General features: G+C 51.4%; 1 protein-coding gene across 5 annotated transcripts; it reads left to right on the top strand.

Moving 5' to 3' along the window:
* The first annotated feature begins 440 nt into the window (after positions 1-440).
* EWSR1 (EWS RNA binding protein 1) lies at positions 441-23,031 on the top strand. Of its 5 annotated transcripts, none has more exons than XM_056335619.1 (18): positions 442-539; positions 3,655-3,691; positions 3,941-3,992; positions 6,297-6,420; positions 6,876-6,893; positions 11,888-12,074; positions 13,434-13,601; positions 14,347-14,561; positions 15,100-15,280; positions 18,086-18,120; positions 18,655-18,687; positions 19,537-19,655; positions 20,267-20,396; positions 20,812-20,934; positions 21,041-21,218; positions 21,660-21,757; positions 22,251-22,521; positions 22,817-23,031. In XM_056335619.1, exons 1-18 carry the CDS (start codon positions 464-466, stop codon positions 22,854-22,856), a joined length of 2,085 nt encoding a protein of 694 aa, XP_056191594.1. In that variant the 5' UTR covers positions 442-463; the 3' UTR covers positions 22,857-23,031. The 5 variants fall into 5 exon arrangements, with proteins under 5 accessions (XP_056191624.1, XP_056191594.1, XP_056191585.1 ...); XM_056335610.1 differs by having other exon boundaries at positions 18,083-18,120; XM_056335638.1 differs by lacking the exon at positions 6,876-6,893.
* The last annotated feature ends 1,575 nt before the right edge of the window (positions 23,032-24,606 follow it).

Genomic DNA, 24,606 nt, shown 5'->3' with positions numbered 1-24,606 from the left:
GCCCCGCTGACGTCACGCACGGCCCGCGGTGTCACCTGCTGGAGCGTGATGTCAGGACGATGACGTTCCGCCGCGCCACACTGGGCACCGCCGGCACGCGCAGCGCGTGGCGGCACTTGTTGGTGCGTGACGCCAGCAGCCACCCCGCGCGTGACGCCCGGCGATGACATCACGGCCCAGCGCCCCCCGCTCCGCCTCCCGGGCCGAACGGCTCTTGCGCGACGGTCCCTAACGGCCGCGGGCCGTACCATCCCGCGGCCCGGCGGGGGGGAGCGCCCCGCGCCGCGAGAGAACTGCCTTCCCCAGCGGCGGTCGCTGCGGCGCGGACCGGTCCCGGTTCATCGCGCAGAATGGGAGCCGCCGGGAGGCGGCGGGGCGGGGCGGGACGAGCCCTCGGTGCGCGGCCCCCAGCGGCGACCTCCCCGCCCCCGCCGTGGTACGTCCCGCCGGGGCCTGGCGGCGCATGCGCAGTGCGGGGCGGTGGCGGCGGCCGGACGTTGGGAGCGCGGAGGAGGAAGGCGAGAAAATGGCGTCGACGGGTGAGCGGGGCCGGGGGGGTCAGGCTGGCCCGGGGCCTCGGCGGGGGCCGCCTGGACGGGAGCGGCCGAAGCCGGCCCGGCCTCCTGCACTGGCGCCCGCCGCGACGGGCGGAACGCGGGGCTGGCGCCTGCCAGGCCGAGGGGAGCGGGGCGGGGGCAGCGCCTCGGGGCCGGGCCGCGGCCCTGGCACGGCGGGGCGAGCCGGGCCCCGAGCCCCGCGCTGAGGGGGCGGCCTCCCGCCCGGCTGGGCCGCGGGCTTCGGGGGGCCCCCTGCCCTTGTCCCCCAGCAGCGCTGTCCCCGCGGTGGCCGGGACCCTGCGGTGCCTCCCCGGGGCTGCGGTGCCCGGGTGATCTCCCCGCCGGGTTTGCCAGGGGGTGGCTTACAGGAGCGGGGCTTTGGCCTTCCAGCCCCAGAAATCCCTCCTAGTTCCTGGCTTTCGGGAGATCCCTCTCTTTGCCGAAGGCTTCCAGCCTGCCTCCGGCCTTCCTGGGGGCTATTCAGGATGGTTTCTGGTGCAAATGTAATTTCTTTGAATAAAATCAGTGAAGCAGCATAGAAGGAAATGTGCTTTTACACGAGGCCTCCAACTGGCTGCAAATAGGTCGAAACTGAGAGTTACCAACCATGCAACATCATGTTTAAAGTAGTTTTAAAACCCAGCACCTGAAGGTTGGATCTTTCCGTAAAGGAAAATGTCACAAGCCACAGAGTGTGAGGGAACGTGACTAATATCACCTTGGAGAGTTAAAAAAGAAAAAGTTACTAAAGAAACATGTGCCAATGGAATTGTCAAAATGGGGTTTAAAAATACAGCTGCCTTTCCACTTAATGCATGGAAGTGTTCTTCCATGGGAGCTGCTATTTTTGGCTGTGCTGTTGTGCTCTTGAGCCTTGTGAAATAGAAGGATGAAGATTAATTTCCCACTGGAAATAAAGGCTCAGAGATGGTTTTAACTAAATGAACCATAATATTTTTAACATGTTTTGCTTTAATGTAAACTCGAGCAGATTAGAAGAGAGGGATTACTGGAGGCAAATTGCAAATCCAACACCTAGATTTAAATCCTACAAAGGGGAGAACGTTGTGTCAAGGTGGGACTGGGGAAGGCTGGGGGAAGGGGGGTGTGATGAGTATTTTAATTGAAGACCATGTGAGTAGCTCAGGGGCCCGGCAGCTCTTTGGGAGGGTGGTAGGTTGCTGGGGGTCTGCCAGCAAAGGATGATGGTGGGGGGGGTCTGTGCTCAGCAGCCTGGGCATTTTTTACCAGCCTGGAGGATTGTAGTAACTGAAAGGGGTGCAGAAAATGAGAATTAAATGCAGAGTATGGAGGTTTTGGTGGCTGGAGTAGGAACAGAGTTGGAAAAGAGGAGGCAGGGGTGGGGGAGGGTATACAGTGATATGTGGGGGAGGATGGAGACATGCTGGTGCAAGGAGGCGATGGGAGAGGGGAGACGGATGAAGGGGAGTGGATGTTAATGGTTTTTAATGTTCAGGATTTAGCAGGGCTTAGAGCCACGTGTGGACTGGAGAGAAAAAAAAAGCAACTCTGAATTTAACAAGCAAAATTTTTCAATATTAAACATGACAACCTGTAAGGAAAGCAGGAATAGTGCTGAAGTAGTTTAACAACTTGTATGGTGTGTCTCAGGAGCATGGAAGCCTTCAGATAGCAGTTCAGCGTCTTTCTGGTGTGTGTGATATTTTGGGCATCTTCCTTGTGTACTTCTACTGATTCCTGTGCTCTGTTGCAAGGTCCACATAATTAATATCTGTGAAAAATTACTGCTGGAGTCATGGCACTTTCTTTCCTTGTCCATCAACACACACTCCGTAGTCTGAGCTCCAGCGTCAGTGGAGGGGAGTGAAAAGGAGGAAAAGCTGTAAGCTCGCATAGAGGGGTTAGGAGGAGGAGAGGAAAGCTTTATTAGGGATGAATCTGTGGCCTCAAGAAGCAGGATGTTCTAGTGTATGAAAACATAATTTTCAAAATGATTCGTGGTGCTCCATCACCTTCACTTGCAAACAGCGCGATAGAGGCGTTAAAGCGGTCCTCACAATATAGGGATAACTGAAGGCTGGAGGAAGTCGTCAGTTTCCTTCTTGAGGGTTCCTCAAATTCATTATCTTCAATTTTCTGAGATCATCATACCCTGAGGTAGGATTGCAATAGAAACAGAGAAACCTTTCCACACAGGACTATTTGGCTCTGCCTAAGGAAAGCTCTACTAATGTCCAGCTTCTGCCTCCAGCTCTGTCAGATGCCGTGACCCAGGCAGCAAATGCGAGCAAGGTTGGGACTCATTCCTGATCTCTCTTCTCGGGACTTTTGTGATGCCGGGAGAGCGGGAATCTGCCTGGCAGGGTCTGGTCAGAATGATGAATTCATCGTATGCTGTAGATGTTTGGATGGGTACTGCAGTTGCTTGGTGACTTTGAAGGAAAGAGTACATTTAGGAGCTGTAATCATTTCAAATATAGCTTTGTAATTGCCATGTGGACGCATTTTCCGTTCCCACCAGCTAACGGGTTCAGCATAGATTTTTCTGTTTAGATTTTCAGGATTTTGGTTTCCCTCTGAATCAGGGTATTGGTGTGGATGGGGGTTTTGGGGAAGGAATTACTGCCAGCTGTGTATCTCAAACCCTGCTAGGGGACAATTGTTAGAACTTCCCAGCCATTTGTTTGTGTCCTTGAAAATTAGAGTGAAGGGTGGTGGTTTCTACAGACCCAAAAGCTTGCAACCTGGCCCTTTGAAATGAGGGGGGGTGGGGGGGTGTTTGTAAGTGTCAGCCCCAGTGTTTTCTTTTGTTCCAAAACAAAACACTCTCCTGCTAGCCCCCTTGGGTGTCATCCAAGGTGGCAGTTAAATTAAAGTAGGGTCATTTGAGATCAAAGTTGCTGCTGCAACCAGCAGTAACAATGAAGGGAAGAGAGGTTTTGTTTCCTTCAAAAAGACTGAAAAAGTGCATTTACCTTACACTCTTTTGAAACTGGATTTCCAGTGGTTTATAGCAGTTCTTTCAAGCCACAGGAGGAAATTCCAGCTGCTGTTAATTTTGTTAAACCTTTGGCAACCTTTGTTTTCCCTTTTTTTTTTTTTTCTTTTCTTGTAGATTATAGTACCTATAGCCAAGCTGCAGCTCAGCAGGGGTAAGTGGCATTATGGTTTTATCCTCTCTGTTTCAAAAGGATATAATGTAAGAATGTAATAATTGCAATTTAGTCTTAGCTCAGGTATGTTTGTAAATCTTAGGGTTTTCCTTTAACGTTTGTATTTTGTATTGCCATAGTATTTCAGCAGAAATCATATGGATATGTGAAAATTGTCTTGTGATACATGTTTTACACAGGTCAGAAATACAGGGATGCATTATAAATGTCTTCAACTTTATTTTACAGCTACAGCGCGTATGCACCTCAGCCAGCTCAAGGATATGCACAGACCACCCAGGTAAAACACGGGACGGTTTTATAATTGCTGCTGAATCACATGTCTTCCAGTAAACTACATGGGGCTCTACCAGCCAGAAAAAACACTGAGTGGCGACATCAAAATCTGTCATTAAAAGTTGCCTTGTAGCTTCCCACACAGCCTGAACTGCTTTCTTAAAGTGAAAACAAACCTAAATGGCAAGGAGCCTCAACAGTCCCCTTTGTTAATATATCTGAGCCTAAGGTGGTTGTTGTCAAGAGGATTATAAAAGCCTAATTCTTGGTGTATGTTTGACACCAGCATGTTAGTGGGTGTTTTACTCAGCAGTGTAGGAGAGAAAAACCTAAAAAAATAGGGGGGGAATTGCCATTTGTGAGATTGTAGCAGTTGGACGGAGGAGGAGGAGGGAATACATTTTTTCATGGAGGTATTGTTGCTAAACTATTAATACTCTCAGTTGGCTAGACTGCAGAATTATGATCTTTAAGAGATGAATTAAACCATGCTTATTTTTAATCCTTATAGTCCAAGTTACTAAAAACACATTTGTATACACACTGCAAGTTTGTTTTCAAAAGTAAACATCTGTCCTCAAAAAGTGGTGTAGGTTAATTTTCCCTCGCCTCTCCAGAGAGGTTTTTGAAGGGAAAATCCTACAGCCCAAAGGTATGTCTGTATTACAGAGATAAAACTCACCACGTTGTCATGTTGGAGTGTTACTGAGCAGCTTTTAATTGGTTAATTCTGGTTGTGGCAACAGCTTGGCTTTAGTGCTGTGGGGCTGAGCAGGAGCTGCCTTCCCATGCCACTCAGGCTGCCTGTGCCATGCTGCCTGCTGCTGCCTGCACTAGCCAGTCTGAGGCAGGCGAGGCTGCGTGAATACTGCACTCACTTGTTCCTGCAGCAGGGTAAGAAGGCACTTTGTCAAAAATTTCAGTGTTACAGGAGGGCGTTTGGGTCAGCTTAAATGATGGTAACTTTTACTTTGAATAAAGATTTTTAAGACAGAACAATTGCAAGAACTGCTACCCCTTGTAGGGTACACGGAAGGACAAGTGTAAGCAGACTAGCAGGTGTAGGAACAGAAGGTTTCAACAACATCCTCTAGTGTGAGACTAAAACAGCTAACTGAATAAACTCAGCTGCAGGCAGATAGCCATGGGAGGTTTGCAGTGTTTCCTGCCTCTTGATAGGAGCTTCCACAGACAGGAACATCCTCAATCTGGTCAAGATGTTTCTACTCTTGGTTAAGATCTGTGGCTTGAGTTCAAGGAGGATGGCTCATGAGTAACACAGGCTTAGATCCCAAAAAGTGTTTTTAAGTTCCCAGCTCCTACAGAAGTCACTAAATCCCTTTGAGAATCTGGACGTTAAGGCTGCCTTTATGTTGCTTCTTGAGCTGTGGCTACAGTTTTGTCTTAAACCGAACTGCAGGCCACACAGAGCTGTTGGAGGGTGGCTGGTGCCTGAGGTTTGAGCTGGCTGGTCTGTGGCTGGGGGCTGAGATCGCTCTTGAGGTCCAAAACTGCAGCAGCAGCAGCTCTGCACTAATCCAGCCACGCTGCGCTGCCGATTGGATCGCCGCGGCCGAGGAGCTGCTTTGGGGTGCTGTCTTCAGGATTGAGCCGGACGAAGCGTGATCCTTTAGTGGTAGCCTAGACTTGAAAATGAGCCCGAGGGAAGGTGTGAGTTGAGAGCTGATCTCTTGCTGAATGCAAAGGCACCAGGGTGGGAGTAGCTGTAACTGGGATGGTTTGGTGATGGTAAGCCCTTGGATGCTCCTGCTGATTCCATCCTTGGGTGCCTTTGTAAACTCCCATTTTTCAAACTATTGGCTGGTGGACATGGAGAATATTCAGAATAACTTCATTGAAACCTTGAAATAGGTTTCTTCTAGTGAACACTGAAGCAGTTTTCATGCTGAGGTAACTGACTTATTTTACTTTATGCAGTTGTGCCCTCTGAGTAGTCCCACTCCCTGTGTTTCAGGTTAGCCCTCAGGAGGTACCTGTGAAGGTTGACAGGTGCCCAGGCAATCATGAGGTGCTGGATGCTTTCATCTTTTGCTTTACGTAGAGCAGAGGTGTGTTGTGAAAATGTAAGAGGCTGCCCCTCTGGTCCTGGCATTGAAAAACTGTGTTTGTAACTTCATTACAGATGTGAATTTACAGTAGCGTTGGCTTGACTCTGGTTACTTTCAGTACCTCAGGTAACACAGATCCCCCCAGTCTGTGTGCGTCACTGAAATGGTCTGTGTGTATCTCTGCAACACCTGTGAGTCACTTCTGTTCATGAATTAAATTTGTATCATCTTTGGAGCAGACGTATGGGCAACAGAGTTACGGAACCTACGGACAACCCACCGATGTCAGTTACACGCAGCCCCAGACGACTGCGACGTATGGGCAGACTGCATATGCAACGTCCTACGGGCAACCTCCTACCGGTAAGAAACTCCGTGCCTGCGAGGCTTGGCTTATCCTGGGGAGAGAGTTGAGCTGAAGTCTGTGTTGGGGAATTCCAGCCCAAACCATACTGAATTACTCTGATATGGAAAGGGTTTCATTCCCCAAGAGCCTGCCTTGAGCGAAGGGCAGTTTAAAGTGATGTCAGGGTGCGGGTGGGCTGAGGAGGAGTAAATAAACGTGCCCATTTAATTTTTGCAGGGAACATTTTGGGTGCTGGTTCATGCTGTGGAACTAAGCATGGCTGCAGAGCGTACTGTGCTTAGAGCAAAGCAAACGCGAGCTGCGTGGCAGCGCTCCCTGGGAGCGTGTTCTCTGGCTGCTCTTGAGAACCGGTGTCCTCAGCACTTCGGTTGCTTGAAAATCAAATCAGTGGAAGTGATGTATGCCTGTTCTGATAGTGTGCCCTCTACTTTTTGTCTTGTGCTTCCCACAGTAGAAGGGACCAGTACAGGTTTGACTATCCTGCTCACTCTTGCATGGAAAATGCTGTCTCATCCTGTCTAAACTTGTGGTGTTAACCCTTTAGGTGTCGCTTGGTTTTAGCACTAAAAACATCCAGCATCAGAACGCGCACACATGATGACAGTAAGAATTTGCTAGGCTGCAATGCTGTTTGCCATCTCCACATCTCTGTAAGGCCTCCGATAAAACTTTATGGATAAAACTTCCTGAGCACTAATGACAGGCATGCCGAGATGTTTCGGGTGAATCTAACCCCATTGTCCTACCTTTTCCTAAAGGGTAAACAGCATGGTTAGACACATCCAGACGTCCTGACCACCACCTTTGCATGTTCGGTGTTGTCTTTGGATTTCCAGTGCAGACACATGTCACATGTTCATTAATGCGCTGTGAACTATTCCAGTGTGTGCTCTTTGAACTGGAGTTTCGTACGTATGAGTGTCGTAATGTCTGAAAGAAGCTATTGAGACATCATTCGATTCTGGTATATTTGCACTGAGTATTTGGGAGACTTTGAAAAAGAAAGCAAATTTTCCTCCACTTAATGCTTTGAGTACTGTTTTCTGCAGGTCCATCCTTTGCTATGCAAGACATAATGAACGTCTGTTAGAGTGGGAGCTTTCTTAAATACTTCCTAAAGCAAGGGAATACCAGGACAGACAGGCAGTGGGGTATCTGGCCACAGCAGCCGCTGAGGAATGCCTCACAAGGAAGAGGTGGAGAGAAAACGTTAACCTATAGTCTATCCAGTGATACAGCATTTAAAATACATAACGTCTTCACACAGATAAGGAAAATTTTTGCCTGGCAGTTAGTGCATGCAGAATGAGAGCCAGTACCCTTCAACCAGCATCTCTGCAAGTTCTCTATAGGTTTTTTTTCCTTTCATTTCAAACTATATGGACATAAATTTGCAGCACAAAGGATTTGTGGACATCCAAAACTCGTTTCTTAGAAGTGTTTGGGTCCCTTAATCCTTACTATGGACTACAGTCCTGCAGGGGTCACAAGAAGCTGGACTGTTCATGTTTTTCCTTGTTTGTTAAGAGTATATTTGCTGGAGGAATAAGAATATTAGGTGTCTTTTCTGCACAGCTGCCTTTTTTTTTTAAAGCAAAAAACTTAGTTTTCCTTTCATAAAAAGAAAAAAAGAAAACTCAGGAAGTGGTCAAGCAAATGATCGTATCAGACCTTCAAGTACGATTTGCCTCAGTCCGCATAGCATTGGTTTGTGGCAGAACTGTTGGTGTTACTCTCCAGGCAGAGTGCCAGGCTGTATTTATTCTTCCTACACCTGCCTCTCCTTGAGGAGCCAGAGCTGTGCAGATGAGACTGGTAGTGCTTAAAGCCTGTCTCCCTCGCTCAGTCTCTGCCTTTCATACTAAATAAAGCCCGGGGTGTTGCCTGAGGCATACATCTTTATGCCCCAAGAGACGTGCAATTTTTATGGTTGAATCTCAATTTACTTTTCCTAGGCATTGCCTTTTTGTAGCAGAGGGATGCCTGCAGTTACTTAAAAGCAAAGTGCTTTTTTTTTGTCTTACCAGCCTATTTTTTGGGTAAGATGCCATTGCAGTCAAGGAAATTCAAATCCTGTGCAGATCCACCCTCTCAGGACTGTGCCGGAGTGGCAGAGACTGTTCCTCTGCATCGCCTCAGAGACTCGGATGAGGACTGTTCTAGCCTGCCGGGGGACCTTGCCGTCCCAAGCAGTCTGCCACCCAGCCTTGCACTGACTCCTGGGCCACCTGAGGTGAGAGTTACCTCCCCGGGGCTGTAGGCAAAAGGTGTCTTGGAGTCACCCAGTGACTTTGTTACGGAGAAGAGGGGTTCAGGAGCCTGCGGGCTCCTCTGCAGCTGCCCGGATGCCAACTGGATTAGGGGATTAATCAGCACCATCAGATCTGTGGTCATGGTTTGCTCTTTAATCACTGCGGTGTATAAGCATGAATTACAAGAATAAATAAAGAGCTGCATCTGTTAGGGTTATTGGCTTGCTAACAGTGTCGTTTGGGGGCAAACACATTATTTCAAATATTCAAGTATGAATCTCCTTTAAGTAGCTAAGTGGGAATTACTCCCTAAAGACAGCCGGCCCCCACTTCTCTTTTTACCTGTGCAATGCAGGTTTATGTATATTTTAAGTTTCTGTTGTATTTACGAGGTGAAGCGAACGCACCCATAGCTGTCTTGGCTACCACAATGATCTGTTATACCAAAATGGAGCAGAGAGAGGGTCACCTCTGTGTCACCCTCTGCAGCCCCTCACTCGTAGAACATGTGCATGCCGAACAGGAGTCAGCTCTTGCTGGGCATGCAGACCCCATGGGTAGCTTTTAATACTGCTTGCTTCAGAGAGAAGCATTCAGACACTGCTGCTAGCTGACATGAAGCCTGCTTATTTCAGAATAAATCTCTCTGAATCCAGTATTTTCAGTTGATGTTCTCTGAGGACCAAATCCTGCAAGCTTCCCCTCCACCTGAAGAATTCCTAGACTTCAATAAGGGTTTTGCTTGCAGGCTTGGATACTTTGAGAGGAAACTGAGCAACATAACTGGACATCTTAAGCAGGTTATCAAAGTTCTTCTGTTACCTTTTTCTTACAGTAGCTGTTCTGCAGACTTGCTGTTGATCTTATTAACCTGGTGGGGGGAGGAGTGAAAAGTGATGTAATGTAAATGCCCTCCTCAAAAATACGGCTCTTGAGGATTTTCAGAGTACCTAAAGTAAGTTGTTGAAATAAAAATGTAGACCAGTGGGATGTGAAATCACTGCCTTTTCTTGCTTTGTTACAAACCCTTCCTGCTGAGCACACTTGCACAAGGGAAATGCTCCATCTAGAGCTGAAGCGTTAAAATTCAGGAATTTTTTTTCCCCCTCCCTTTTATTCTATTCACTGTGCAGAGCCAGGTGTTAGCAAACCTGCTCACTTGCTTGACTGGAGAGGTTAGTGCTGCCGCTAACAGTACCCAGAAAGGAGGCTCGGATGAGGAAGACCACCCTATAACTCTGAGTCTGATGAGGACAGCCCAGGGCAAGGCTGTGGCTGCAGCAGTGCTTACTGCAGGCTGTACTTAAGCAAACAGCAGGCTTTTTTAGTATGCGGTCAGGCTTCAGCTGGTTAAAATAAGGATTCATTTAACTTTTGGTGTCAGTGCTCTCTGTGGAAATGCTGTGGTGGCTCACATTTAAGTGTTTGGACTGTTTAAATTCGTCCGAGGCTCTAAAACTCACACTCATCCTGTTTGGCATCATCCCATTCACCCTTCTTAGCAACACTCAGAACAGGACTTTGCTTTTCAGAGGACCTCTCAGCAAAAAAGAATAATGACCATGAAAGCTGATTTGCTAGTGGTTCATGCAAGTTATTTCCCGGTGGGAGACCAGCTTACTCTCTTCTCTCCCGCTTTCATGTTTCCAGGTTGGCAGCCCTGTGATGGGGGAAGCCGGCCTGCGGCCTTCAGCAGGAGGGTGGTAGTGTGACAAGCAGGGGGGGCCAAGGGCAGGAGGAATGAGGCTTGTGGGAGTGGGCAGGGATTTTTAGGCTAGCTGTTGCAGGTAACAAGAGCGGACAGGCTTGTGTCCCCTTAGAGCCCCTTCATCAGGATCCCGAGGTTAGAAAGCTCCAGAGCAACACTGGGGATGGAAAGCTGAAGTTTGTTTATTTTAACTACTGTGCTAACTAATGTGTTTGTTTTTTAACTAAGTGCAAACTTCCTCCTCTCACTTCTCTTCCTCTTTACTTGCTGATTCAGAGAGCCAATGCGAAGGGTCCTGATTTTGTAGCAGAGGCAGCAAGATGTGGAAGTACTGCAGTGCTTCATGAGGGCATGCTATATTGTGCTTGAAGTACATTTGTTTTGCAAATGAGGGAGTTGAAAGAAAAACCTACAGCACAATTGCCTAAAATGCTGTATAATTAGAAGGAAGAGTATGTCACAAGTGTCCGGTGTTTATTAAAACTAAGAAGCGATTGAGAAGCTGTTACCTTAATTGATGCGATTAAGATCACATCAGTAAGACTGAGACCATTTGGCTGCTCTTTGGCAATCGATGTTTTGTATTTTTAGTAAGTCAGCTTTTGCCAACAAAATTTTTAATTGATACTTTTTCATGTAAGTCCCCATTTCATGATTTGAAAACCTACTCGCAAAGCTCTTGACTATAAAAAGCCACCATGTTAATAGCGGGTTTACAGTTCACCTTTGTGACAAGCCAAATGGTCAGCTAAATTACACGGTAGCGGCCGCTGGAAAGAGTAATTTAAATGGAGCTGTTTTGAGATCTTGGATATTCTAGTAAAATTGTTCAGAAATGAGTATGAGCTCTAAGCTTTTTACCTGAAACAGACTGAAGTTCTAAGAAAAGTGGAAGTACATCAGGAGCTACCTTACACGTCTTTTTTGATCTTAAGTTAAAGTGTTTTTCTGTTGTTTCCAGAATTACTTAAAATAAGACTTCATAAATGTCTCAAAAAGACTTCTCAAGTCAGCCTGGTGCCATTTTGTACTTTTATTTTTAAAGAAAAGCTGAAAGGATGGGACCATACATCTTAAATCAATTGGATTTCTTTTACTTCAGAGCTAACGAGCTTTGTTAATCTTCCCGTGTTCAGAAGACGCTGCATGCCTCAGCTTGCCCACCGTGCACTTTATTAAATTAGCCGTGAGGTTCGGTAGCTGTAAACAAACAGCCTTTGGATGCTGATTGAAGGGTGGCTTCCAGAAAGCTCCTCACGAGTATGGTTTTTGGATGGTGAGGGTACAGCTGGAGCTGTAGGCTGAGGCTTCCCAGGGCACAGGGTTTCTGTGAGGGGGTGGTGTGGGTTACCTCATCATATTTGGGTTATCTGTGATGCATTTGCAGTGGTAAAATCGGTGCTGTACCTGAGGTCTGATAAACTGTCAACAGAAGCGCAGCAGTGTGAAACGTTACGAGCAAAGGTCACCATACTGATCTGATGAGGCTGTGGTCTGTTCTAGGTTATACCACCCCGACTGCCCCCCCAGCGTATAGTCAGCCCGTCCAGGGGTACGGCACAGCTGCCTACGATACTAACACTGCCACGGTTACCACCACCCAGGCTTCCTACGCAGCACCGTCCGCTTACGGCACCCAGCCTGCCTACCCAGCCTATGGGCAGCAGCCAGCAGCGTCCGCTCCCGCAAGGTAACGTCTGGTTCCTCCCTTCCTCCTAAGGCTGTGTTCGCTCTGCTCCTGGGGAGAGCCCCAGCACACCACTGACTCAACTGGGGCCTGCTGGTTGTGCTTACACCTTCTCTCTGCCTGTTGCACTTGAGCTTTGCACTTGCTGCATCCGATCCCGTTGTGTTGCGGGGCTGGAGGAAGCCGCGTAGGTAGGTTCTGTTCCAGCAGAGTGAGTCAGCACTGTTATTGGGCAATGAAGAGAGCAACCAAGCAGCAAGAACGGGCTCTTGACTCACAATGTAGGAAAAAAATGGACCAGTCTGATCTGATCTTGAGTCATAGTGTCAAGCAGGATACTGCTACGTACTGAATGGATGCACATGCTGTAGTCGATTTCCTTCTTAAAATCTCTTACGTCTGGGCACTGTCAATACTATATTAATTTTAATTGTGTGCTCGTGGTATGAAAGATTTAGACTACATAATATTTAGTAATGAGTAAAAACTGCTTTATTCATTTACCTGATGTTTGTGGCAACCATTTCTGTAAGGAAAGGCAGAGCTTGGCACAGAGCTTCTGTGTATCTGTCAGATTACACTTTAAGGATGAATCCTGACATTTAAAATATTTTTTTCCCAGTTTGTACAACAAAAGTAGGCTTACCTCTTTTTATTCCATTCTGATAAACACTTAGAGATTATAAACAGTATAGGACAAATATAGAAGGGGATATGCGAACCACATTTATTCTCTTTAATTTTAGGCCTTGAGAGTTAATACTAAACATGGAATCACAGACTGGTTTTGGCTGGAAGGGACCTTTAAAGATCATCAAATCCAACCCCCAACATCCTTTTCCTTTCATTCAGTAATGTATATGGGGCGATATTTGCTTGCACTGGATTCTAAACCAAGCAGTGGGTGCATTTAACTGACAACATATGCAGCTATGTTTGAGCTCATCATTTCCAAGCGTTGTGCAAAACCAGCTCGAGCGGAGGGGCAGCACTGCTGACTGCTTCCCTGGCCATTTCACACCCTCCGCTCAATTCTACAGCCAAAGTCTAAATCCCTCACCTTTGGTTTCATAACGCAGCTGGTGAACAGGACCTGTTTTCTCTGCGTGTTCTCTTAGGATGCTGCCCAGGCCTTCCCTGATGGCAGAGGAGCGTGCAGATACCCAGGCAGCTGGTGCTAAAATGTTTAGTGTTTGCTGAGCATGTATCAGCTGCTGCCAGAGTGGCGGACGCTGATGCGGTGCCAGCTTGTAAGGCTACCCAAAGCAGTAGGTGGTGGCATTCTGTCCTGGGGGTGAACGGTTGCTACCAGAGGTGGAGGTTTGCACTAATGTTTCCTCCTCATTCCACATTATTCCGTAGGCCCCAGGATGGCAGCAAACCAGCAGAGACCAGCCAGCCACAATCAAGTACGACAGGCTACAGCCAGCCCAGCCTAGGGTATGGACAGAGCAACTACAGCTACCCTCAGGTGCCTGCCACCTACCCTATGCAGCCGGTCACTGCGCCTCCCGCCTATCCTCCCACCAGGTAACAATTCCAGCAGGCTAAGCCTCATGCAGCTGGCATGGGAACTTTCAGGTTAACTTGGGCAAAAAGGGGTTTTCTCAAGGGATTTTAAAACAAACAGGTGTAAAAGGAGGTTTGGTGCTCTGGGAGGAGGGAGGTATGGTTCGTGTTGGGGTACTTTCTGTTGTAGGGAAGATGGGGCTATGATTAAGTGCATGAGTGTGTCTATACACACCTGCAGTAGCAAGGTGAAATGATGACAAGATGTTTTTAAGACATTTCCTAGATACGGAGTGTGTTACAGCAAACTTTTGCTGCCTCCTTACAAATACGGCTTTGACAAGGAGCTCATCTCTTCCCCTCGGGTGTGTTCAATATGCTGATCTCTCTATCTCAAAGCCTGACATGCATGAGAGGGGACTGTTTTATTATCCATCACCTGAAAGTATTTCAGTGCCCAGGCAGAAGGGGAGCCTGTTACCTGCATTGCCCCTGATTTTTGCCCTGGCCCTTTTGCCTCTTTCTAGAGGTACGAATAAACTGTGACTGGTCACATGGATTTTGCTTTTAGCAGTTTACTATGTTTATTTTGTCTCCTGCCACCGGACTAGCCTCCATAGAATGACTTCACCTTCTTAAATGGTTTACAACACTACATATGGCTTATAATTGCATTACCTTCTAGTGTGAGCCACATCTGCAGCCTAATGCACATTGCCAGTGATTTGGCTCATCTTTCCATCTTTACAATGCTTTTGTCTTCCAGCTATTCCTCTACGCAGCCAAGCAGTTACGATCAGAGCACTTACTCCCAGCAAAGCACCTACGGGCAGCAGAGCACCTACGGGCAGCAGACTAGCTATGGCCAGCAAAGCAGTTACGGGCAGCAGCCACCACCGACCAGTTACCCACCCCAGACCGGATCCTACAGCCAGGCCCCCAGCCAGTACAGCCAGCAGAGCAGCAGTTATGGCCAACAGAGTGAGTGTGCTTAGCAGAGCTGGGTGGTTGTGGACGAAAGGGTTGGTCTCCCTTGCCCTTGCAGGCTGGGCGGTCTCTGAAGGAGGTTTGGCATTACTTTGGGTCTAGAGCTTGCAGCTCTGTTGAGGGGGGAGTGTGCTGCAGCTGGGTTTTGCCCTTTCTCACTGGAAGGCACCTTGCCTGGTGCAGCGGCAACTTGTGATACTCTCCTCGGTGTGGCAAAGGTGAAGGGGCAGTTGGGAACCACAGAAGCACAGTGTGGCTGGAGTGGGCAAGACTTGCTGTGAACAGTTCTGTCTGGCCAGGCGGCAGTTCTGCAGAGGTCGGACTGGTCGGGCCTGACATGAAACTTGATTCCGCACATGGAAAGCGGCGCATCTCTCCTTAAGTTAGTGCTCTTTCTGTAAGTGCCATAGCAAATGATGGTCACGGTTATGTTCTGGTGCTAAGGCAGGTAAAAGGGCTTAGAAAAGGGACAGGCAGCTTCGACCCACTCTTGTCTGCAGCTCCCTAACATGTTTGTTACAAACTTCCTTAGGTTCGTTCCGCCAGGACCATCCTAGCAGCATGAACGTATACGGACAGGATTCCGGAGGCTTTTCAGGCCCAGGAGAGAACCGGAATATGAGCGGCCCTGATAACCGGGGCAGGGGAAGAGGGGGATATGATCGCGGAGGCATGAGCAGAGGTGGGCGGGGAGGAGGACGCGGTGGAATGGGGTAAGAGCAAATCTTTTCTCCTTTTATCTAATTCTGGTTTACCCATAGGATTTGAAATTGAAAGAAGGGACTGAAAGGTTGACATTCCCAACTGTACTTCCATGGAGGACATCTCTGTAGCAGCATTTCTTCTAATCCATGGAAATACTATCCTAGGGGAAATAGGAGCAGGATCTATCTTTTTTTTTTCTGTCCTGCAGCTGGTTGGGCCCCGGGGGGAATTAGGGTATTGCTAAACCTGGAACTTTCAGCTCCCTTCGCGGTCGCGCCGAGGTGAAATCCTCTGTGGGGTTTAACAGTAACTCTGGATCGAACACACACAAACCTTCCGCCAGGTCCAGGAGTCACTCCCTGTGCCTCGGTAGTGGGGATCTTGACAGTTCAGGTATGTACAAGGCAGAAGCCTCGTGTCAGCCTCTTCACCTTAGCGCTAGCACGCGGAGCTACGTCTGTAAGTGTATGCCTGGGGCAGATTGCTGCTGTCGAAGCCATGACTCTTGAGTGGACAGAACACTTAGAGCTTGGTTGGAGCATGAAGAAAAGAGCCCAAGAACGTAAAGAGATCTGGCTTGGCTCCCAGGACTGCTCCCCCTTGGAGCTTTCAGGTGGTCTAAATCAGTTTGGCCATTTTAACTGATGGCAAAATCTGGTTTGGTAAACCTGTGCCTTCAGATCAGCGGTGTGTCTCCCCATCTGTGGTGTTTGTTTTGATAGAGGTGAGGAAGGAGGACTAACCCCAGAGGCTCCTAAAGAGAAGGAAGATGTAGCTTTGTGTGTGTTCCATCCCTTCACACAGTCGTTCAGAGCTATGCAGAAGTGTCCCTAGGTGCGCCCTGGAGATGTGGCGTGGGATGGCCCTGGTACTTGGCAGGGCAGCCGGAACTGTAGCTTCTCATCGACAGGCAACTTCTTAAGGTGTTTTACAGCCTGGTGGCAACCGGAGTTGGGCAATCAATAGTCCCATTCTGCATAGCTCTGTCGAAATGAAGTGGCATGAAATCTTTATCGGAGAAATACAACTACCGGTGTATGGAAAGAGAAGAAAAAGACTGGCTTGTGTTGGAATACATGTGGTTTGAATTGGCTCGAGTGGAACAGAGTTCCAAGGTTCTGCATAAAGATTTCACCCATGATGTATTTATCTCTAATGGTTTAAAGTAGATGTAGACACTTGAAATGTCTATCATCACATCTTAAAATTTCTAGCCCCTTCAGAGCTTCTCATGCAAAAGATTTGTCACCCATCTCTTGATTTCACATCCTAATCCGAGCTTAAATTGCGTACGTAGTGATTTCCACCTGACTAGACCATTACAAGGGGTCCCCTGCTCTATGGACGTAGACTTTCTGCTGTCCATGGAAAAGGTGGCCTTCCTATGAACGCCCAGGGGCAGGTAGGGGAACTCGGCCCTTCTTATCATGCTGTGGTGATGGATTTCAGTGTCTCCGGCAGGTAAGGAGCTCGATGTTATTAACGTGCCCTTTTTCATTGACTCAGTTATTTTATATTTTCATTGGCTGTTAAACATGGAAACTTTTTAACATGCTTTGTCGCATTTATATGCTACAGGTTACAAAGTGAGAGCCTTGTATACACTTCAATACTTAAAAAGTACCCGTACTCAGTACTCAGCCGGCAGCATAATGAAAAGTGGGACTAGACACGGTGTCCATATGGAGAGGAAAAATATACATAGAATATTTTTAACCAAATGTATTCATTGTATAAATGGAATCCTTCTGTAACTTTGGTAACTGCGTACTTGTTGTTTGGTAATAAAACCAGAGGAGGTATACTACTTTAGAATTGTGTAACGTTAAAAAGTGTAAACGTATATGTTTAAAAAGAGAGACATTACGTAAATGGTGTGTACTTTAACAAAAGGAGGCAAAGCTGCATGCAACAGCTTGAAACTGTGTATTGACGACTTTTTTTTTTCCAGTATTAGAGGTGCAATACTTGCTAGAAAATAGGCGGTGCTCTCCCTCCTCTGCTCGTTTCCTTCCAAACAGCTTTTTGTCTCTCCAAAAAGAGCAAGAAACATCAAAATCCTTTTCAGGTGGCATTTTCCTAATTAACCAGCGCTTGAAAGCAGCCTTAGCTGAACGCTTCAGCCAAAGCTTTCAACGAAAGCTGCGGCCGTCAGTTTGCATTGGCGCGTGCTGAAATCTGCCGTTCTGGTCTGTGTCCACAAAGCTGCACCCCAGGCCTTCGAGCCCCCGCTGTATTCTGTAAGTTCTCCCTCCACAGAGACTTGTTAAATTCAGTAGTGACCTGAATGTATGGCTTTATACCGAGGTTTTTAGCGGAAATGTCATCTGAACTGTGTTGTAGGTATCGCGTATGGTTGTCTCCTACCTTTTTAACTGTTAATGTCAGGGACCCGCGGGCTCGTTTCGCTCTCGTGCTGCGAGAGGCTGAGGGTGCACCTTTATGTACACACAGAGGGGAGGGAGTTGACCAGTGAATGACCCCATGATTTCTCTGAAGCAAAAGCCCAATTTAGAATGCTCGAAAAGATTTTTTGCCAAGTATTGCACTGATAATACCCATACAAGTAATGCAAGGGTACCGACAGCAAAGTGGTGTCTAAAACCAGACAAGCAAGGTTGCGTATATGTAAAGGAAATTTGAGCGAGCTGCCCTGAAGAAAGGCATAGTGCCGAGATGAGAGAGAGAGAGACAGATGCATTGTTTGGAGATGTTTAGCCAGTGCCCTTCTTCCCAGTGAGCCGCAGAGGCTCAGAGCGGTACTGGCTTTGTAAAGGGAAAGGCCTTCATTTCTTCGTTTATCCCCCCAGCAGCGCTGGAGAGCGAGGTGGCTTCAATAAGCCTGGTGGTAAGTTTTTGAGCATTACAATGGATAGTGTTAAAAAAAAAAAAAAATTGCAGTCAGTTTTTAGAACAAAGTATAATTTTTATTAGTTTTAAGTGGTTAAAATGACATATACAGCAAGACTGTAATGGGTACTGCCGGCAATGCCTAGGGGTATGCGGTTACAGGACACAGGGTAACTTGGAAGAATTGAGCAACAACTTCTGTAATTTGGGGAAAATAAATGGTTTGGATTTAATAATTTTTTTTTGTAAAGTAACTTTTTATTAATGAACGTAAAACTGATTGGCCTGGTAAAGCATTTTAAAAAAAAAAAAAAAAGTGTGATAGTGGTTAATGGTTTGAAAAGCTGCTAAAAATTAGCAAACCGATCACCAAGTAAAGGTGCATTGCTGATGTTTTTGCAATGCAGGTCAATTGGAGTTTAACCAGCGCCATCGAATGGTGGTTATAAGTAGATAGTATTGTGTGTGTCGGTTCTGCAGCCCGCAAGGCGTGCACTAACACAGCTTCTTATGATTCTTTCCTGACTGGCAGGACATATGGAAGAAGGACCGGACCTTGATTTAGGTAATTGCCAATAACTGCCCGGGACTCTCTCCTGAGCTCATGACATGGAGACTTCTGCGCTCGTTCCATGCTCTCTGCAGCTGCGGGAAGCGTCGCCCCATAGCGCGCCTGTCTGTGGGAGCACGAGGATGCTCTGCCATTTGCAGGCTCTTCCTGGCCATTTCGTTTATTTTCTGATTCCCAGTGCATCAGAACAGCTGGACTGGTGGAAAACCGCACGTGTTTGTGAGATGCTTACCCTCCTCCACAGGAACTAGGGGGGCTTTTGAGGGAGCTGCTTTGTAGCTGTTTGGTTCAGCAGAAAGCCGTTTTCGGGCAGCCTTAGCCCGGAGCTTGTACATGCTTGTCCAGTGGCCTCCTCTTGTGCCACCCCTGGCCTGTCACCGTGCAGCTTTTTCCTTCCTGTCGCACAGGCGTGTCTGGAAGTTATGCGTCAGCCTTCCAGGATCGGCACGGTGCTGTGGAAAGCGAGGTGGGGGTGGGGGTGGATGTCCGTGTGTGGGAGCCCAAAGGACGTGAAGCTTTTCCTTGCATCTCAGATGTCTCCCATTATAACCAAGCGGTTTAACCAGGCGGTTCTCCTCGCGCTGGCTGGGTGTGGGTGTCTGGCCAAGGAGGCAGCTGGCAGGCCAGCTCAGCAGCGGGCTGCAGCACAGTCCTGCCTGCCCACATGGGGAAGGTGGCGTAGAGTCGCCTCTCTCAGTGCCTGGGGTTTTGTGTCACTTCATAAATACGCTCATTGAGAGTGAAGCCGCAGCTGGCTGCGGGGATGACGTGATGAAAAGCACTCCGTTATGCTGGGTCGCTGCCTCTCCTCTCCCTGCAATGACACCCTGAATTATCTCCTAGGCCCACCTATGGACCCAGACGAGGACTCAGACAACAGTTCAGTTTATGTGCAGGGACTCAATGATAATGTGACCCTGGAGGATCTGGCAGACTTCTTCAAACAGTGCGGTGTTGTCAAGGTGAGGGGAGCGCGTGTGCAGAGGTTGGCCTGGGGCTGGTGGGCTGTGGGGGAAAGGGGTGGCCCACCTCCTCCCTGCCTCCACGTTGCTCATCTCCCTTTAGCCCGTCATTTCCAGGAGCTGGCAGGTCTCGGGCTGGTTGGGCGCTATGATGGCTGCAGCCTGGCATTAACCTGTTGGCTCATGTTCTCCCAAAGAACCCTTGCAGGATTTGTCCCTCAGCAGCGTGATTAGGCTTGTGGAAGCACTGACACTTACAGCCATGTGCCTCTGTGAATCTGCTGGTGGAGCATGTGACAGCGTGAGGGCTTCGTGTGGTGGGGAGAGTGGAGGAGGATGTGGGGAGGCTGCAGCTCGGTTCTTGCGCTGCCAGCTGTGCGTGGCAGAGGCCTGCCTGGTCCGGCAGTGCTGTTCAGGGCCGGCTCCTTCTTTTGCGGGGTTGTCTGGGCAGCAGCTGCTACCCATGGTAGGCCAGAGGGGCCCTTTCCTCTGCCACGGAGTCACCAGAATGAGCTGGGTTGTCTCAAGTCAAAAGCAGAACAGAGAAGACTGAATCCCTGCTCAGCGTATGGGGAGGTGTGACTTGAGGTGACGTTTTGCTGTCCCGCTAGATGAACAAGAGGACGGGGCAGCCCATGATAAACCTCTACATCGATAAAGAAACCGGCAAACCAAAAGGAGATGCCACAGTATCTTACGATGACCTGTCTACCGCCAAAACAGCTGTCGAATGGTTTGATGGTGAGCGTGCGGGATGTGTTTTGGGCTGGAAGCGCTTCGTTCCCGATTTCAGAACTGAATTCTTGTCCAACTGAAGTCAGCATTTCTGTCCTCTGTGCATGGAGGGTCGTAGTCCTTTAAAGCAGCTAGCTGTCGGTGGTCAGGCTTTTGCCAAAGAAGTGCCTGGTTTTAACTGGAACAGAGAGGTGTGCTGGGGTTATGGTTGCCCTCCGTTGCCCAGGCTTCTGTCACCTGCTGCCTCCTGTAGCTAGTATCTCAGTCCCGCGGGTGGAATTTTGCCCTTCTGCTGTCGTAGACACGGGTAAAATTTTCCCTGTGAGGAACAACCCGGTGCGGTTGTGTGTGACACCAGGGTCTGGTGAGGAGTGGATGTTCACAGCCCAAAGTGATGCTCTTGCCTTTGTGTTCCTCCTAGGGAAGGATTTCCAGGGGAGCAAGCTCAAAGTCACCCTGGCGCGGAAGAAGGGCCCGATGAACAGCATGCGGGGCGGGATCCCCCCCCGTGAGCAGCGGGGCATGCCTCCCCCCCTCCGTGGAGGTAACGTCCAGCCCCCTGGCCCCCAAAGGGCATGGCCGGAGGTGCTGCACCCTGTCCTCCAGTGGCAGCCGGTGCCTTACTGGGATTAATGGAGCCTTCCTTGCAGGTCCGGGGGGGCCCGGCGGCCCAGGGGGGCCTGGCGGCCCGAGCGGCCCCATGGGCCGGATGGGGGGCAGAGGTGGAGACAGAGGTGGCTTCTCCTCGAGAGGACCACGAGGATCCAGAGGAAACGCCTCCAGCGGGAGCGTCCAGCACCGAGCTGGTGACTGGCAGTGTCCCAATCCGTGAGTATCCCGTGCTGCCTGCGTCCCCACGCGGCACGGCAGCTCCACGTGAGCCTGGCACCTCGGTGGTTGCTCCCACGTGGTGACGACAGCCGTCTCTTATCTCAGAGCGCTGAAAGGGCCCTTTTGTCCGAGGTGCTGGCCAGGACAAGTGAGCCTTTCCCAGAATAACTTGCTGGGCCTTCCAAGGAGGTTCCTTTGTCCTGTCCGGAGCGGGAAGGGAGGGCTGGCGTCGGGGCCTGGGGGCTGTGGCTGAGCGAGCAGAGGAGGCTGGCCACCCCACCGCAGCCTGGGGATGCCAGGCCAGTAGGCCTCCTGCAGGTCCTGCCGGCCAGCTTTTGTGTCTCCTCGTGCTCTCCTGCTAGCGGCCAGGACACGCTTCCAAGCGTTACTGGGCCAGGACTGCCTCCCTGGTCTCTGCTAACTGGTGTTTTTACCCAGGGGATGTGGAAACCAGAACTTTGCCTGGAGAACAGAGTGCAACCAGTGCAAGGCTCCTAAACCAGAAGGGTTTCTGCCGCCCCCGTTCCCCCCTCCAGGTACGTGTGCGGAAGGGTTCCCGGCAGGCCTGGAGGTGCCAGGTTTCCAGCGGGCTGCCCCCGGCCTGGTTTCGGGCTCCTCGGGGAGCGGCTCTTTCCAGCCCCAGGAGCTACTGGGGCTTCATCGCTCCTTGAGCTGCAAAATGGAGGCTGGGACCGCTCTGCCCTCCCATCCTCCCACGCTTCCCAGCGCCTGCGGAACAGCCAAGGCTCTTCCCTGGGGGTGCCTTCAGCGCCTGGGTTCCCCAAAGCACCACTTCCACCTCACCAGGCAGTGCCCTCTTAACGAGCCCCGTCTCTGCGAGAGGCTGGGCGAGGTGTGCGCATGGCGCTGCCCTGCAGCCCTGGCTCCCAGCAGGGTCCCCGGCAGCTCCTGGACCTGCTCCCGTTCCCAGTGCCGGGTTCCCGGGGCAGGATTTGACAGGCCGGAGTGATGCCCGATGCGGGCTGGCTCGCCCCTCGCCTTGCTCTGAGAGTCTTCTCTCTCTCCCAGGCGGAGACCGTGGTAGAGGCGGCCCTGGGGGGATGAGAGGCGCGCGAGGAGGTGGCCTCATGGACCGAGGGGGACCTGGTGGCATGTTCAGAGGTGGCCGCGGTGGAGACAGAGGTGGATTCAGAGGAGGCCGGGGTATGGATCGAGGTGGCTATGGAGGAGGTGGCCGGCGAGGAGGCGGTGGGCCCGGCGGCCCCCCAGGACCCCTGATGGAGCAGATGGGAGGCGGAGGCAGAGGTGGACGGCGCGGAGGGCCGGGAAAGATGGACAAGTACGTACGGGGGTGGACAGAGAGCGGCTGGGGGGGGCGAGGCCCCGCACCCTGACGTGTGAGACAGGCACCTCGTCGGTCAGTGGGGAAGGCGGACAGGGTGGCACCAGGGGCCCACTCCCTCTGGGAGACCAGGTTGGGGTTGGGTGGGTGGTGGGGTGAGCGGCTGGTGGGGCGAGTGGGCAACAGGGTGAGTGGCTGGTGGGGCGAGCGGCTGGTGGGGCAAGGAGCCCCCCCAGCCCGGGGAAAGATTCTGGGGCACTGTGACTGATGCAGCCTCTCACTCTGGGCACAGGGGTGAGCACCGCCAGGAGCGCAGAGACCGGCCCTACTAGAGACGGACCCTGCAGAGCTGCATTTACTACCAGATTTATTTTTTAAACCAGAAAATGTTTTAAATTTATAATTCCATATTTATAATGTTGGCCCACAACATTATGATTATTCCTTGTCTGTACTTTAGTATTTTTCACCGTTTGTGGAGAAACATTAAAACCAAGTTCAACGGTAGCGTGCTGAGTTATCTTTTCTTCCCCCCTTCCCAGCCCCCCCCCTTTGAAAATGGTTGTTTAACGCAAACTAAACCCATGCGACCCCCTTGTCGTGAGCATGCTGTGCGCACCCCCCCGGCGGCGGCGAACTGTAACGATGTTAACGGTTGTGATGGATTTTTTAAAATAAAATTCCCGATGTTTATAACCGTACCACTTCTGGCCTCTCTTGAGAGCATCCCTACCCGGGGGTGACCCCGCGACCCCCACCCGAGGAAGAGGAGGGGGGGCTGGAGCGGCTGGGGTGGATAGCCCTGCCCTACACCGCGCGGGGGGGGGGGGGGGGCAGACCCCATCCGTCCCGTCCGCTGCTGGGGAAGGGCCCGATCCTGGGGGGGTGCCGGGGGGGGCAGAACACGTCGGTCCCGCCCCGCTGCTGGGGGGCGCCCCCCACCGCAGGGGTTGGGGGGGCCCGTGGCGTGTGTGTGTGACCCCGCTCGCCGTGTCAAATCACACCCGGGCGGGGGGGCGGTCGCTGTGTGTCCCCCCCGCCCCCGCCCGCCGCTCCCGTCCCGGCCCTTTCTGGGCCGCCTCCAACTTCCCGGCCGGGGCGCGGCGGCGGCGCAGGGCTGCGGGCGCTGGGCTCCGGCTCCGCTCCCGGCTCCGCTCCCGGCTCCGCTCCCGGCTCCGCTCCCGGCTCCGCTCCGCCCCGCCGCGGCCCCTCGGCGGCGGATGGCGGCGGGGGCTGCGCGGGGCCGGTGGGCGGCGGGGCCCCCCCGGCGCTCACAGCCGCGGCCCGGCCCGGCGCGGGGAGCGGGCGGGCGGCGCGGCCCGGCCCGGCGGTAGCGGAGCGCGGAGCCGGCGGTGAGTGCGGGGGGGGGTTGGGGGGAGGGGGGCGGTTGTTCCTGTCCCCGTGCCCCCCCCCCCTCCGTGTGTGTCCCCCCCCGTGTCCCTCCCCCGCGAGTTCCCCGCACAAGTCGGCATCTGCCTCGCAGGTGCTGCCCCGCTCCCCCCGCCCCGGCAGCCCGCCCGCCCGAGGCACGGCCCCCCGCGCAGGGGACACCCCCAGAAAGGGACACCCCACACACAGGGGAAGGGCCCCCCCGGGCATAGATACCCCCTCCCAGCAGAGACACCCCTCCAAGAAAGAGACGCCCCCCCCCCGCCCAGCCTCCACAGGAAGAGGCCCCCCAGGTATAGATCCCCCCCCTCCCAAAAGAGCCACCCCCCCTGCGGGAAGGGGACACCCCCGCCCCCCCGGCTGACACCACCCCAAGCACAGGAGACACCCCCCGCCCTTGGGTGGAGCACCCCACCGTGCCCCCCCCAGCAGCAGGGACACCCCCAAGGGAAGGGACCCCCCCGGGGTGTGGGGCTGGGGGGCAGCAGTGGGGGGCACTGGGCTCCTCCCCAGCTCTTGTTTCCCCCCCCAGGGGCAGGAGGGGACCCCCATGTGCCAGCCCCCCCCCCCCATCACTGACCACTGGGGCTCAGTGCCCCCCAGGGGCAGTCCCTCAGGGTTGGTAGCGGTGGGGAGGGTCCCTGTCCCCGGCATGGGCCACCCGTGGGGACACCGCATCTCGGGGTGTCACCT

The sequence above is a fragment of the Falco biarmicus genome, chromosome 1 (assembly GCF_023638135.1).
Source record: "Falco biarmicus isolate bFalBia1 chromosome 1, bFalBia1.pri, whole genome shotgun sequence".
Taxonomy (NCBI): Eukaryota; Metazoa; Chordata; class Aves; order Falconiformes; family Falconidae; genus Falco; species Falco biarmicus.
Note: the sequence above shows the minus strand (reverse complement) of the source record. Positions and strands in the feature narration are given on the sequence as shown.